The sequence below is a fragment of the Rhineura floridana genome, chromosome 10 (genome assembly GCF_030035675.1).
Source record: "Rhineura floridana isolate rRhiFlo1 chromosome 10, rRhiFlo1.hap2, whole genome shotgun sequence".
Taxonomy (NCBI): Eukaryota; Metazoa; Chordata; class Lepidosauria; order Squamata; family Rhineuridae; genus Rhineura; species Rhineura floridana.
In genome coordinates this window covers 32,190,654-32,207,408 of record NC_084489.1, presented here as the reverse complement: position 1 = coordinate 32,207,408, position 16,755 = coordinate 32,190,654, and the positions used below count along the sequence as shown (strand labels likewise).

General features: G+C 41.8%; 1 protein-coding gene across 5 annotated transcripts in view; it reads right to left on the bottom strand.

The window, feature by feature from the left end:
- The window catches only part of ZNF385D (zinc finger protein 385D), a 708,505-nt gene that overhangs the window by 306,616 nt on the left and 385,134 nt on the right, over window positions 1-16,755 (bottom strand). Inside the window, exon 1 of one of the 5 annotated variants that reach the window (XM_061586274.1) lies at window positions 694-841. The exons of the other annotated variants lie outside the window; for them this stretch is intronic. Within the exon in view, the coding sequence (XP_061442258.1) occupies window positions 694-715 (22 nt within the window). The 5' untranslated portion in view covers window positions 716-841. Of the gene's footprint in view, window positions 1-693; window positions 842-16,755 lie in introns of those variants that run through there. 5 annotated transcript variants of the gene reach the window in all.

Genomic DNA, 16,755 nt, shown 5'->3' with positions numbered 1-16,755 from the left:
TTTACTTGTAAACCTGAAGCAGGTTTTCCATCACAACTCAACTCCGCACGAAGATTTTAACTGCTCCAAGACCTTCCGGAGCCTTTTCAGTCCCACCATGCTTTGCTTGGCGTGCTGGGCTGGCAAGGTCCAGAAATCTGGGAATCTCTGCAGAAAAGAGTGTTCGGGAGAGCCACCAAGAGCTGGGCAGAGGGAGGCATTGTTGTGTTTCTCCTCTCTCTCGGAATCAAAGGGAAAGGCTTTCAATGGGGAAGGTTAAAAATAGTTACATGGAGACTTCAGAATCCCAAATAGTGCAGGCGGTGGCTGGTACGTTATTGCGTTAAGTTTGCCTCCAACTTCCCACGCTTCACAAACCTTGCGGCAGATGACACACAGGTTCATCGCGGGGTGGGGGTGGGGGAAACGCCAGGAGGGCTGGCAGTCATTGTTATTATTAGCAATTTGTATGTAAACACGCAGAAGTAAGGTAAGCCGAGCAAAGAGACAGACGAGTGTTGTCTAAGACAATGGAATCCTCCTTTGCAACAGCCTCTCTCTCTCTCTCTCTCTCTCTGTTGTCTGGTTTGGTTCTCAAAACAGCAAAAGGCGCGCGCGCGCGCGCACACACACACACACACACGGTTAAATCCGTCCTACTAGAGATAAAGAAGATGTGAAGCAGAAGGAAGAATGGCATCAACAGAGACTTACCAAAATACATGATGTTTCTCATTAATCATGCAGCCAGGATCCCAGCGCTGTGTGATCAGCATTAGCTCCCGCGCCGAGGTGCTGCGATGCAAAGCAGAGCGAGCCTCTTTCATTCTACTACATGATGTGGAAATTTCCCAGCCTCGGAGAGCGAGCGAGCGAGCGAGCGGCGTGAGACTCCTTGGGATCAGGGCTTTGAAGGCAGTCTTATCCCTGATACAATCCCTCTCTGATTTAGCCTTGACTCTCGCTGCACGCTGCACTGCCCATTCTTACTGTAATCTGACTCCTCCTTGTGATGTCCTTGCCGTGCCTGTGACATCAAGACGAGGAGTACTACACAAACACATTTCTTCCCCAACGCTTTTCCAAGGCATCCGGCTGAAAGTAACTCTGCCTCTCGCTAAACCTTATGTTTCCCATACACACCCAAGCTGGCATCAAAACAAGCCAAAAACAATGTAGTCAATTGCATAAGGGGTGGGAGGCAAAGATGGTATTGTTTTTACATATTTCACCACCACTAAGGGAATTGTAAGTTGCTGAGTGCTCTGTGATGACAGAACCAGCTCGATGACAATGGAGAAGGTAATGAGTGCAGTGTTCCATTGATAAAGAAAGAGGAGTTGGGGCTCACACCTGCCTGGAAGGTATTGCTTACCTACAGCCATAAGCCAATAAGGAGTGGAAGCTAGCTGGGGTTAATAGTGAGTGGAAGCAGAAAGGCACTCTGCATATGTTCAGAGGATCTGTTCAATATGAAGTCGAAGCTAATAATGAGACCAGTGTGACCTGCAACAAATGTTGTCATGAGAAGTGTCTCTGCTCATGGTCAGCCAGCCAGCCAGCCAGCCAGCTCCTCTTCCACTCCATTCCCTCCTTTTTGTTTCCCCCTCTCGTCAGTCTGCGTCCTGTGCCAACTGAAGATGTATCCCTGGATATATTAGAAGGGCAGGGAAGGACATACTGGAGGTGGTGTCACTCTATACGTGAAAGAGGGCATTGAATCCAAAGCTGGAAACACCCCAAAAGGCAGACTCCTCCACAGAAACATTATGGATAGTGATACCAGGCCCCAAGAGTAATTTGGTACTGGGGACATTCTATCATCTCCCTGATCAAAATGCTCAGGGAAATCTTTTGATGAAAAATGAAATAGAGGAAGTATACAAACTAGGAAATGTTGTAATGCGTGACTTAACTGCCCTGACAAATGCGTTCCAGTCACGACAAAAAGGTAAAATTTCTAGATACCCTAAATGACTGTGCCCTTGAACAATTGGTCATGGAACCGACCAGAGGCATGGAGAAAGATTTTTCTCCCTCTCTCATAATACTAGAATTCATCCAATGAAGCTGAATGTTGGAAGATTCAGGACAGACAAAAGAAAGTACATCACACAGCACATAGTTAAATTATAGAATTAGCTCCCACAGGAGGCAGTGATGGCCACCAACCTGGATGGCTTTAAAAGAGGATAAGACAAATTAATGGAGGATAAGCCTATCAATGGCTACTAGCCGTGATGGCTATACTATACTATACTATACTATACTATACTATACTATACTATACTATACTATACTATACTATACTATACTATACTATACTATACTATACTATACTATACTATACTATACTATACTATACTATACTAGTCGGAGGTGACATGCTTCTGAATACCAGTTGCTAAAAACTGCAGAAGGGGAGATTGCTCAGGTCCTCTTGTGGGCTTCCCATATGCAACTGGTTGGCCACTGTGAGAACAGGATGCTGGACTAGATGGGCCATTGGCCTGATCCAGCAGGCTCTTCTTATGTTCTGAAGATGCTCGTTCTTCACTGGTGGTTTTGGATTCCCCATCTCTGAGGGTCCCCCCCCCAAACAATGAGGATGCCTCCCTCATGTTCCTGGATGGTGCTGTTTTAGCTACATAAGGATCTACATTCACAGAATGAATTCAATACTACGCCCCTATCTGGACAGTGATGATCTCGCCTCAGTTGTTCACGCTCTGGTAACTTCTAGACTGGATTACTGTAATGCGCTCTACGTAGGGTTGCCCTTGAAGACTGTTCGGAAACTTCAGCTAGTGCAAAACGCGGCAGCCAGGTTGTTGACTAGGACCAATCGGTCCGCGCATATAACACCTGTCCTGGCTCGCTTGCACTGGCTACCTATTTGTTTCCGAGCCAGATTCAAGGTGCTGGTTTTGACCTATAAAGCCTTACACGGTGTGGGACCGCAATACCTTGTGGAACGCCTCTCCCGCTATGAACCTACCCGTTCACTTTGTTCAGTATCTAAGGTCCTCCTCCGGGTACCAATTCACCAGGATGTCCGGAGGATTGTTACTAGATCTAGGGCCTTTTCTGTGGTGGCCCCCGAACTGTGGAACAGCTTACCGGAGGAGATACGCCTGGCGCCTACGGTTCTTCCTTTTAGGCGCCAGGTTAAGACCTGGCTATACTCCCAGGCATTTTAATGTTCATGTTTTTATGTTTAATGTTTTAGTTTTAATTTTGTTGCTCTTTGTTACTGATTTTATTCTAATATTGTATTTTAATCTTGTTTTGTACACCGCCCAGAGATCTATTAGCTATGGGCGGTTTAGAAATGAAATAAATAAATAAATAAATATAGGATATGAGAGCACTGAAATGGAAGTCTTGGCAATCCTTGGCTCACACTAAAACCCAGATTATATTCAAGTTAAAAGTCCTATTAAAGTTATTTTAAACAAAGTATAACATCTTCCCATCATCCAATCCAAACGAAATAGTGCTGACAGTGTACCCCATCTACGTCCTGTATGAATCACCTCTCTGTGATCACAGTAACACACATGCACAATCATCATCATCATCATTTTATCACAAGGTCCTTAGTCTGCACAGTGTACAGGCAACATGGGTATGCTAACAGGAGATGATTATGATGATGTGATTTTCTTGTCTGTGAGACAAATGTGATGTGCTAGGCCAATTCACACATGACCTGAGACTGAGACACTGTTGCAACCGGCATCTTTGGATGCGGGTAGGCAGTCTCTGAGGATAGAGATCAAGGATGCAGATACAAAAATGCACTCTTCTAAGTGGAGGTGCCCCGAGTCAGATATGATATAAATTGACAAGACAGTATGTGGAAAACTGCACTGCCTATATCTACAGGATGTTGCTTTTCATTATGATCAATGTGAATTCCTTGGGTACCAATATTAGTTTCAGATATACAGAAGAAGATAAGAGTCCCAAAATTAAAAGTGAAAGCATGCAGAAGTATTTCTCTCCTTGAAATAAGCTTTAATGGGATGAATGCTTCATTCTTTTAGAAAAAAGATTAACAGATAATACACTGAAAGCACAACTCCTTAGTCTTAAGAGCCTATAAAAATAAGTCCCGTTTCATTCCTCAGCGAAGGAACCACAAACATCCTAGAAGAAGAACAACCATGGGATTTACAGAATTGGCAAAGCAAGTATATGTACAGACCTTGCAATTTATCTTTTTCCTGGCTAGACTAAAGGTTCGCATGGAAAGAAAATGGAAGGAGAAGATACAGCATCATCACTATATCCATCATGCAAAGTATACAAATGAATTATTTCCTGTTCAGATGAGGCAGTGTTACTATCTAAGTATGAAACAAGCAGACTTGTAAAGAAGCCACACCTCGCCTTTTATCTCAAGTACTGCAGCCAAAGTACCAACAGTATACTGACACTTAAGGTTGGACGGAGCTGAGGCAGAAAGCTATTCTTCAGTGCCTCAACGCAACTGGCAGAAATGCAATCCCTATACCTGCTTTGAACAGAAGCAAACCCCGCCTACAAGTTGTGGTGTTGGAGGAACCCTATCTATTGTCATAGAATCTAGAATCATTGTCATTGCCCAGCCATCACTCAAGGAATCATTGGTTGAATATAATCTCATGTGACACAAACCATTAAGATCTTGTAAATCCACAGGACCCAACAAATGAATAGGTCAAAGACAGCCAGACCAAGATGTGTGTCTGGGCACACACAAATGTCAGTGATTAGGGCTGTTACAGTGCAATCCTATATTTGTTTTATTGAGAAGTATACCCCACTGACCCACAGCTTAGAGTAAGTCCTATTGAACTCAGTGAGTCTTACTACAGTAGGGCCCCACTTTACAGCACGCTTTACAGCGTTCCGCTAATACAGCGGTTGTGAATTGTAGAAAGGCCCCACTTTACAGCACTTGTTCCACTTTACAGCACTTGTTCCGCTTTTACGGTGTTTTTTTGCCACTGGGCAATATTTTGGTCAATGTAAGTCACTGGGATCTGCTTTTACAGCGGTTTTTGCTTTACAGCGGGGGTCCGGAATGTAACCCAATGTATGAGCGGGGCCCTACTGTATTCTTAAAAAATAATTCCAACACAGATGCAGACTGGGATAAAGGTATCTACTTAAAAGGCTTGTTGAAAGAGAAAGATCTTCAGTAGACACTGAAAAGACAACACAGATGGGGCCTGTCTAATATATAAGGGGAGTGAATTCCAAAGGGTAGGTGCCGCAACACTAAAGGCCTGATTCCTATGTTGTGCAGACAGATCTTCTGATGAGATGGTATGTGTAGGAGGCCTCACCTGCAGTGATCAATGGGGTATATAAGGGATAAGACATATTTCAGGTATCCTGGTCCCATGCTGTATAGAGCTTTATTTACCCAAAATAGCACCTTGAACTTAGCCTCATAACTAACTGGCAGCCAATGCAATTCTTTCAGAAGTGGGCCAACATATTGGCAAAATCCTAGCCCAGTGAGCAGTTATATCACCACATTTTGCACCAGCTGCAGCTTCCAGACCAAGAGCAGCTCCACATAGAACATATTGCAGTAATCCAGCCTGGAGGTTACCAGCACATGGATAACAGTGGTCAGGCTATCCCAGCCCAGAGATGACTGCAACTGTTTTACCAGCTGAAGCTGGTAAAAGGCACTCCTAGCCTCTGAGCTCTCCTGGAACTCTAGAGACAAAGACGGATCTATGAGCAACCCCAGACAATGAACCTGCTGTTTCAGGGGGACTATGACCACATCCAAAGCAGGCAGTTGACCAATTATCCAGACCTGGGAGCCATTCAGCCACAGTGCCTCCATCTTGATAGGATTCAGAGTCAATTTGCTGGCCCTCATTCAGCCAAACAATGAGTCCAGGCCTTACATGCCCTTCCCTGTTACAGAGGTTACCAAGAAATAGGGCTGGGTGATGACACCTCACCCAAAATCTCTTAATGACTACTCAAAACAGGTTCATTTTGTAGGTTCATATGCTTGAACAGGTTCAAATAAAATCAGAGACAAGATAGTTCAGCACAACTGCCAGGGGTCAAAAGATAATCACCCAATATTAGTCTCTGTAATTGACCCTGGAAATAGGATTGGGACCACGGTAAAACAGTGCTTCTAATACCCTTCTCACTGAGTCAGCTTAGAAGGATACTATGGTCAATGGCAGCAAAGGCCACTGAGAGATCAAGCAAGAATAACAGTATTGCACCCTCCTTGTTCTTCTCCCAATAAAAGTCATCCATCAGAGTGACCAAGGCATATTCCATTCCAAAACCAGGCCTGAAGCCAGATTGAAATGGGTCAAGATAATCTGTTTCATCCAAGGCTACTTGCAATTGTTGCACCACAACCCTCTTGTTCACTTTCCCTAAAAAAGGAGCACTTGCGACTAGGTGGTAGTTGTTACCAATCAATGATTCTAAGGTGGGCTTTGTTAGGAGCAGTCGGATCCCACTCTCTCCCACAAAGACACATTAACCACATCCTCTATCCACTTGGTTGTACCTCCTCGGCAAGCTCTAATAAGCCAAGAGGGGCAATGACCAAAGAGACACATTGCTGATCACATAGCTGCAAGGATTTTGTCAACATCATCCGGCCTCATCAAATGCAACTAATCCCAAGAAGTTGCAGCACGTGCTGCACTGGACAGCTCACTGGAGAGTGAAGTGAATATGGATGTGGCATCAAGATTGCTATGAAGACAAGTAAGTTTACCCTCAAAGTACCTTGCAAAATTCACAGAGGGCTCCAAAGAGTCTAATGAGTAGACACATACAGGATTGCATTGTAAAAGCCCTATTCATTAATCACCTGGTCAGCCTTGCAATGACTTATGAGCCTTGCTATTTATTTTCCAACTATGAGGACTAGAAAGCATTTTTAAAGTGTGTTATGGACCTGTGAAAGCAAGTTATTTCTTAGTTCTATCTATTACGGGTAATAAACATTCTCATCATCTTCATAAAGTATCTAAAATAGTGAGGCCCACCCAATAATAAAATCATTAAGACTCACTGCAGCTATAGGATCAAACAAAGGTTCAGAGAAGGCATTCACAGATTTTGTATGTAAACAAAGCAAGTCATAAACATCTTCAAAACACCCATTAACTGTTTAGGGTGACTGTTTTCATTTCTATTATGGAGCATATGAAAAAGCAACTCAGCAGCCTATCCTCCTGGCAAACACCCACAAAACAAATTGAATGTAACTCTGAGCCAGATGCTATATTTGTTTACACCTCTGCATCTCCACAGCCATTTACAAAAAGCTTTACATTTTCAACTTAACTTGAGCCAAGTTGTGCTTTTTCAACTGAGTTTTATAAATGTAAGCAAAAACAGAATTTAGGCATATAGCAGTCAATCAATAGTGTGTTCCAAACATGCAGCACTTTAAGAAGCAGCTTCCAAGTTCACATTCTTTCAATTCATGTAGGGAAGCAGCCAGAAAACAGTCTCTGTTCTGAGACATGTGTCTGAGAAAGAGCCTGGAAGATGGTCTGTCATTCAGAAATCTCCAATGTAGTTTGGGCCACATGCATGCACTTGGCTGATTTTCTTTTTTCTTTTTTTTTGAGGGGCCAGTCCCTTAAAATCTATTATTTATTTCATTTATATCCCTCCTTTTTTCCACGTTCAATAGTTCTGCCTTCCACACACCATTTTATCCTCACAGCAGGCCTGTAAGGTAAGTTAGGCTAAGAGAGAATGACTGACTCAAGGTCAACTAGTGAGCTTCATGGCTTAGTGGGGATTTGAACTCTGGTATCCCCAGCCCAGTCTGACACTCTAATTGCTACTCCACACTACCCCCAAACAAATGTTAAGAGCAGGAGTCATACAAAGGAATTGCCCAACAGTATCACAGCTAAAGCCACAGTGGCCATGCTCTGCCTCTTTAGTTGGAGGCAGTATGCTTCTGTATACTAGTTGTTGGAAACCATAGGAGGGGAGAGGGCTGTTGCGCTCAGGTCCTGCTTGTGGGTTTTCCAGGCGTCTGGTTGGCCACTGTGAGAACAGGATCCTGGGTAAGAAGGTAACTGGCTCTTCTTATGTTCTATAAATTAGTTTCAATTATATATCACTGGCTGCTTCCATTACTCTTGTTTCTTCAAGAGCAGCACTCACAATCTATCTAAAACATAAAAGTGGCAATCACATGTGTCAGTACTGCGCCTCAACCATGAACCACTGGCTCTGGCATGGGAAATATCACGGAGCTCCATGTAAATCACATAATATATGCCTTTCCCACTCTACCGGTACAATATGCAGCTCACTTGGGGAGAGCAGTTTTGTAATAGCAGACCATGATGGGGAACTCTGCAAAGTAGAGGCAGATTATACCCCATGGTTGTGGTGGTAGCAGTAAAGAGCGAAGATGGAGGACAATCCATTTTAAATAGATTTATAAATGGAATTTGATGGTTCTGATCTGACTGAGCTTTGTTCACATCCAACTGCCTCTTGTATCAAGTGCTGGCTTATGTTCAAGCTGCTCATGTGTTTTTTTAAAAAAAAATCCCAAATAATGATATGAAAAATTATATGCAAAATATGTATTTTATATGTATAATACATATAAAAGAGTCAAGCCCCATGCTGTAATATATTTTTGCAGCATAATTGTATAACATTATCTTATATGGTTAGATGCCTTGTTGTATGTATCTGTTTATGTTCTGGTTACTATAGAACACCCAGTGTGCATATGCACATAGTATGAGTATAATAATGTGTATAAAATTGCATATTTTTAGAGGAAATGGTGGGGGGGACTCGATTCTTGCTGAGACTAAGGAGCAAGACAGGAATTAGAAAAAAATGTGTACAAGTTTGACATAAAGATTTTCAGAACATTTCATTCCTAGTAAAGGATTGTGTGGACACAAGTGACAACACACCTGATCAGGGGGGAAAACAGGTATCATATTTTCTGATATTTGCTCTCTCTTTTTGGCTTGCAAAAAGCTCTGTGGTACTTTGTGCACTTCAAAAGCTCAAAGGGCTTCCTATAAATCTTAGTAACTAATTCTTAGCCTGTCTTATTTTCTAAACTTCACCCCAACTCACATATTGCCCCATGCTAAGCATAAAAACATCACTTGCAGGCATGCCTACTACAAACCTTAATCCATATTTAATAAAATTAATGTGCCTGCTAAACTTTGAGGTTTCCTGGAAACCTCTCTTTTGCTTTTGCAAACTCACAGGAGGCAACCAATAATAGATCTAGTTGGCTATGATGAATTTCAATTTGGGAGGCTGATGAGAAGACTTTCTGTGAATATGTGCAGCAGTGCATCCAGGGACCCTTTTGTTGGCAGAAATGTAATAATGCACAACAAAAGACAGAGGGTGACACAACATTATCAGTTGTAGATGCCTTGTGCAGCAGGTGAAAAGATCCTGCATACTTGAGAGGTTTCCAATTTTTTCTCAAAATAAATTTCATCTCTTAGTCCCAGATGATTATTGCAAACCAAAATTTACTGTACTATAATAGAAAATAAACAGGGATGAGCAAGCAAGATCACATTTAATCTTTATGCTCGCTTTTCACACCCCCTCCCAAAGTTCATTGCTAAAACATTTCAAAAAGGTAAACTGAAATGAATATTAACAAATTTCAGGTGTTGGTGGATTATGGGCTTTTATTTCTTACTTTAAAAAAAAAACCGCTCAGTGAAAGAAGGAACCATTTACAACAATGTGAGGAGCCAAAAGCAATTGGAAGTGTTGACAAGTGTGCAGAATATTGAGCTTCAAGTCAAACAGAGTAAACGCCCTGGTTAGATATGTATATTATCTTTGAATCAATCTAGATTTGTTTAGGAAAAACTATTCCTTTACTGAAGAAAAAGTGTATTTCTAATTAAGGATCTCCTGAGATTGACAGCCAAGTTTGATATGTATCAATTGTGGTACAATTCCCACACATGAAGGCGCCGCCTAAGAATTCACATGGGGCATCATTTGTCTGAATGGGCTTCAACATTAAAACAAAACACAACCTATCCTGCATGTTAGGAGTCAAAATCTTACACCCTCTGTAAAGCTTACACATCAAGGAGAAGATTATCACTTACATGTAAATCTCCCCCACCCACCCACCCCACAAGTATATATTTTGAGCAGGTACAGTTACATTAAAAAACAATTTTGTGTGCTTGCTTGAATTAGGGAGCAATCCTAATTCCCATCTGCAAGTGGCAGGAATGAATGGAGTGGCACAGCCACTGCTGCATCTGAAGCTCTGCCACTCATGCCAGCCAGGGTAGCAGGTGGCAGGGAGGTTTCATCCTATGTTTTGTTGTACTAGTTCCAGGCTGCCGCAGCAGAGAGGCCTGGATTGGGCCCATTGCTGGTAGCTGGACTGGTTTAGGATTCAGTGGATCCTTGGCCAGCCCAGCTCCACTCCTTTCCGCCCCAGAAACATCTTGGGGGTGTGTGTGTTACACCCAACTGAGATACTGCCAACAGTAGCTTCTGCTTCCCCTTGTTTTTGGTGAATGCAGCAGATGCCTCTGCAGAGGCAACCTATTGGCTGAGCTAGGTGGAGAGATGCCTCCACCGCATCCAAACCTCATGCAACATGGCAGGTCAGGGAGTTGGATAGCTCTTTTAGTTCTCAGTCTCCCTCAATGTTCAGATTATCAATATCAGAAAGTGGTCAAGGCTAGAGAGCCTCTTCCTTCATGGGTAAATTCTCCATATTGAGCAGTGGGATATTTTACAGGGATGGTGTGGGTGGGAAACAATTCATATAAGCAATTCCCAGTGTGCATTCTGAAACGCACGGTATCTTGAGATGCCTATATCATTTGATCAACCTGTATGTTCAGATAGGCGATAAACTAAATGACAGAGAAAAGAACCAAAGTGGTATGGAGAGGAAAATGTGAGGTGATTTGAATACTAGCCGATTTCAAAACACACTCATTCCTTTTTATGGAATATCTTTGTGATAAATGCAACATTGCTTCACATAAGACAACACTGTTTTGGTTCCTTTCACACATCCTTGCATCACATAAAACTGTGCTCCTCCATGTAGCCCTCCCAAGTAGCTCTCTAAAGGTTACAACCTTTATTACCTGGCCCTTATGATATTTTGGTATGGTTAAAGGTCAAACTGCACATTACATCTAATCTGCAATTAGATCTCCCAGCATATTTTCTTCTTCTAAAAGTAGTCATTGTCTCCCCCCCTCCCCAATTTGAATTGAGTCTGTGGCACACAGCAAGGGATGGTCTAACCCTCCCCCCGTGCTGCAGTCCTGATCCAGATTATCCTCTCCAAGAACTGCTATTAGCTATTTGACTACTGAATAGTAGCTCTCGGGAGGTGATCTGGCCTGGGGCTGTGGTGGAGACTGGAAGGATTAGACCATTCGTCCCCTTGAACTATATGGTTCCAATCATCCAAGGCAATATCCAGTGGGCTCTTGGACAGCTGATTGTTTTATTTATTTTGGAATGTAATGAACAAAAACTCTTCAGTTGTAGTTTACTTCTAGGCAGCAGAGTGAGCCATTTTGGGTGCAAAATCAATTAAGCCGTAATTATTAAGGCATTGCTGAGAACATAAAAAGAGCCTTGCTAGATCAGGCCAATGGCCCATCTAGTCCAGCATTCTGTTCTCAGAGTGGCCAACCAGACACCTATTGCCTAGATGCCTAATGTCAGGTACCTATTGTTTGTTACTAGACATTGTTTTGTGTAATCTCCATCCAGTTTATAAATCTTGACCAAATATCCGTACACCCCATTTTCATGGGACTATTAATTTCCCATGAAAAAGGGAGTGTATTGATGATTTGGGGGGGGGCATTGACATTTGATCACCTTTTTCATCTGTGCTTGTATGTGTGTGTTACCTGAAAGCAGTGGTTCTCAAACGTTTTTGGTTCGCGGTGCACAGTAAAACATATAAAAATTTTCTGGCGCACTTCATGTACAAAATTAAAAATATATTAATATGTTTTAAACTATGAATAAAAATAAACTATAGAAAACTATTACTTACCCTATACAAATGTGTTTCTTCTCATTTTTAAAATATACTTTCATAATATTTGAGGCACACCTAGCCACCTCTTAGGTAGTTGAAATTTTTTTAAAAAGAAAGCTGCTGCTTTAAGCTGTGGCTTTGCGGCAGAATGTCCCATGGGAATGATGCTTCACCATGATGTAGGAACAGGCATCTCCCTACACCCTGTCAAGAATGCCCATGGGAATGATGTTACATCACAATATAGTTTCATTCCCATGATGTATTCAGCTCCCAGTTACAATGGGAACACTGCCAGGCTGCTATGGGCAGCCAAGTTGCTACTTTTCGGTTATAAAATCCCCCAGGCAACTTGTGTTTAAGATAAGTCCAAGCTATCTGAAAGTTTATTTATTTGGAACATTTGCACCTTGCTCTTCAGCAAAAAAATCCCATAGAGTGGCTTACACAAAATCATTTAAAACAAGACAGTCCGTACCCATAGACAGGCACAATGCAAAAGGAAAAAGAGAAAGGAAGGAAAGAGGAAAATGGAAAGTCAGGTGCCATTTTTTAAAGTTAAATCATAGTTCTTATAGTGACCAGCTGTTATGGAAACTGTTCAGGATCAGGAGTCCTAGAAGTTCTTTGATTTTACCCATCCCCAATAATCCAATGCTAGACCTGCATTTCCCTCCAACGGTATACTTCAGCTCAGTGCCAGTTTTTAATGGTATGACAGCAGCTTGATTCTGTGCCTAAGAGAAATGAATGCTAACTCCACTTTCGGAATGGCATTGTCTTTTTTAGAGGCTGCTGAGTTTTTTTGTGTTTTAACTAGTTACAAGAGCTGTCTGGATTTTCATCTCCTCACTGGACAAACTACCAAATGTGGTGGCTGTTGTGTGTATGTTTTTTTACCCTTGAATCAGAGGTGTCAGTTCTGGAAATCTGCAATATTTGTCAGCATGAATACTATTTAACTGCAGCAGTACCCAAAGGAACTCTGTATAGCTGCCTGTGAATGTGACTGGAGGGACTTAATTAATCTTCCTGTCACTTCCATGATGCTTTTCATTAGTTTAGCTGCTATCTGATCAACTGGCCCTTTCTCTATTAGAAATGGCTTTCCAGAACCTGTTTCTGAAGCATTTTCAAGAGGTAAACAAAGACTCACCTTTGATGTGAAAAGTCTTTGCAAGTCTTAGCCATGCAGACTTTATCAGTTCAATTAGTTCATGTAGCAGCTTTACTATATCTGTAACAATATGGAGTTTTCAACAGGAGATTTGAGAACTATGAAAATACTAAATATAGAAAGATTGGAGAATGTTTTAAAAGAAAGTTAAACTAATAGCATTTCCCCCCAACCTTAAGTACAGATTAAATATTTTGTCACAGAAAATATTTCCCTCCCCTTTTTAAAAACACTACCAAAATTGTCCTTTTCAATTATTATGCCTACCATGTCTTCCACTCAATTCCAGTTAAGATTCATGGCATCAAATAATTCCTAGCAATGTGTATTGATAAAAAAAAATGTGTATCAGATAATGTTATCACCACGTAAATAAAAGGAAGTAGAATGAATTATATGGCAATCTCACAGTTCAATATAAATACACACACACACACACACGCAGCAGTATGCACTGCTTGTGCCAGATATGACCTTCATCACTGCCTGTAGCATCTGAGGGCTCCACAATCATTAATGGATTTTAGTTTTCCAATGCTCCTGTAAGGTGGGGAAGCATTATCTCTGTGGTGCAGATGACTGGCCGATGCACAAAGTAGATTAAACACAGTGGTAGTCTACACCATCGTTTAACTCTTCCAAGCCCTTCAGAACAACTCCCCATGGCAGACTATTGTAATACAGCACAGCAAACCTCACAACAGAGAATTCTCATATGTGAAGTTTCAGTTGCCTTACGTACTTTCCCATTAGTTGTGTGAACATGTAATTATTAATGCATGTGAGAAACTAGAGGATGGCATTTGTAATGCAGGTGGGTTTTCTGAGCTATGCAAATTTCAAGGGGATTCCAAAGTGGTTTTGTTCCCACATGTGCCTGCCTAAACATTAAAATATTTGAAGTCCTTCTTTGGGTGCCCCCACAATATGTGGTGCAGAGCGTGGCTACAGAGGAAATGGTCTACATGTTGATGGCACCTGTACAATGTTTCCCCCAGGTAGATTTGCCTGGTGCTTGCCTAGTTATCACTCCAGCACAAGCAAATACCTCCATTCTCTTGAGCTGACCCTGCTCATATGGGGGGTCCACTTAATATAAACAGTGTAATATAATCAGAGGAGATTACATTTCCTCCTCCACTATGAAACAAATCGCAAGCTGTGTTTTTTTTTCTGTTATGAGACACTTTTCCCTACGAGTCCCCTATTCTGACACTATACTGCTTAAGAGTAGGTCACGAGTGAGCAGCTTTTTCTTGGATAAAACTGGCTGCAGGCATACCTGTGTTAGAACATAACATGCTTTGTTCATTGGGCAGGATGGGATTCACATCAAAATCTGTGGTGACAAAGCCACCATGGTATGATGTTTTGTCTATGCAGCAACTATTTGTTTGGAAGATTCTTCACAGACATTTGCTAATGTCAGAACTGACCATCGATTTACTTGTCCCACATTTCCAAGGAGTGCAACCTTGACAAATTCAAACAAATAGTAAGTAATCAAATTTTAAAAAGAAATTCTGTTGTGGTTAGGGTGGCCAGGTCAGAATCATCCCAAACCCTGAGATTTCAGGGCGGGCCAGAGTGATGTCATAGGGTTAGACCCGAGTAATATCATAGGGCTGGGTCCTAGTGATGTCATTAAACATGATACATCAAGCATCAACCACAGTTGCTTGGTGCTTACCACTCAAAGAAAACAATTTATACAATTGGAAATTAAGATAAAAATCTTAGCTAAATGAACGTGTTCCCAGATCCAGCTGAAGTGACAGGATCATTTCTTCTCACCTGCTTAGAGATCCTGGATAGGGAATATTTAATGTAGCCTACTTACTTCTGGCAAGAAGGATTTAAATGCCCTCAGGCCAGTCACCAGAAGGCCATTGTAGGAAAAAGGGAGCCTAGTGTTGTGGAGATGTTAGATGGGAGCACTCACGAATAAAGATGGATGCCCTGAAGGCTGCAATTCTAAGCAAACTTACTAAGGGACTAAGCACCATGGAACTCAACAGGACTTACTTCTGAGTATATATGGTTTGGATTGTGCTGTTGGTAAGGCACTAGGGATCCTCTGCAAATATATCCATATCAAAGCAGGGTTGGCAACACCCTGCCCGGAATGCCCTCCCTGCCTTTTAATGTCACTGCTCCAAAGTTCTTTACAGACTTGATCCTTTACTGCAGAGAGGTTTGAGAAATGAGTAAGAGTTAAGAAGATTCTCTACCCTTTTCTGCCTACCCTGTGAGCTGCTATAAACTCACTTTGACAGCCAACACAATTCCAGTCAGTAATAATAGAAAGAGAGAAAACACACATGGTTTGGTCTACATTCATGGGCACCAGCTTTGAAACAACAGCAATTGAAGCCATACTTACCAGTATGTGAATTTTCTTTTACCATTATTGTGCAAGAAACAAACTATCATGCAACCAACAAGGTGCATCATTAGTGGTTTAAGTAGGTTGAGCTGACCACATGGAACCACTGTTGTTGCTTCTATGGATGTAAGGGAGTAAGGTCGGAGATAAAGACAATGATGATTTCCTAAACGCAATACCATACCAACCACAACAAGATTCCTACGAGTGAGGCAGAAAACTCAGCATCCCACAACTAGTCAAGTTTCCTAACTAAAACTTAAAAAATCCTGGTAGCCAGCCAGTCAGCCAAGGGCACAAAAATCCCCATGCAGCACAACCTGATCCAGCGGCTGCAGTTAGTACAGAATGCTGTGCACGATTGTTGGCATCAGTGAGATCCTATCAGCACATAATACTTCTGCTCTGAAATCTGCACTGGTAGCTGATTTCCTAACAGGTCAAGTTCAAGGTGTGCTATCGATGTCATGGGTGCCACATAGTACTTGTTCTGCTCTTGCAAGAAATCAATCCAGTAGTGTGGCAACGCTTATGCTTTGGAACTCCCTTCCTATTGGCATTAGGCAGGCACCTTAAAACATTTTTGTTTAGACAAGACTACCCAGGCATGTAGAAGCTTACATTTTTTATCTATTTTTAACTCATTCTTGGTTTTATCATTTTGAATGTTTTTAAATACCTGTCTTTAACTGGTTTTGCCAATAATTTCATTGTTTTAATTCCTTCTGTAAACTGTTTTAAGGGGTTTTTTTTACAATAAAGCCCTTGGGTCTCCATCCTCTTTCAGGAAGGCCTTATAGCAACTCAGGCCATTTGGTACCATCTACCTTATACTGATGACATTGACTATCATTGGTTCTCCCAGATTCCAGGCAATAGTCTTTTCCCGAGATTGGATTTTGGACCTTTACATGCAAAGTATGTGCCCTACCACTGAGCTATAGCCCTTCCCCTGTTTAAAATTGTTCCACATCAGATCCACATCATTCATTTAAAGCACATTCAATATACATTTGAAGCACATGAATCCCACCACAGAATCATGGGAACTGTAGTTTGTTAAGGATGGTGGAACTATAACTGTGAGAGGGAAACTACACTTCCCAGGATTCTTTGGGGGAAGTCATGCACTTTAAATGCAAGTTGGATGTG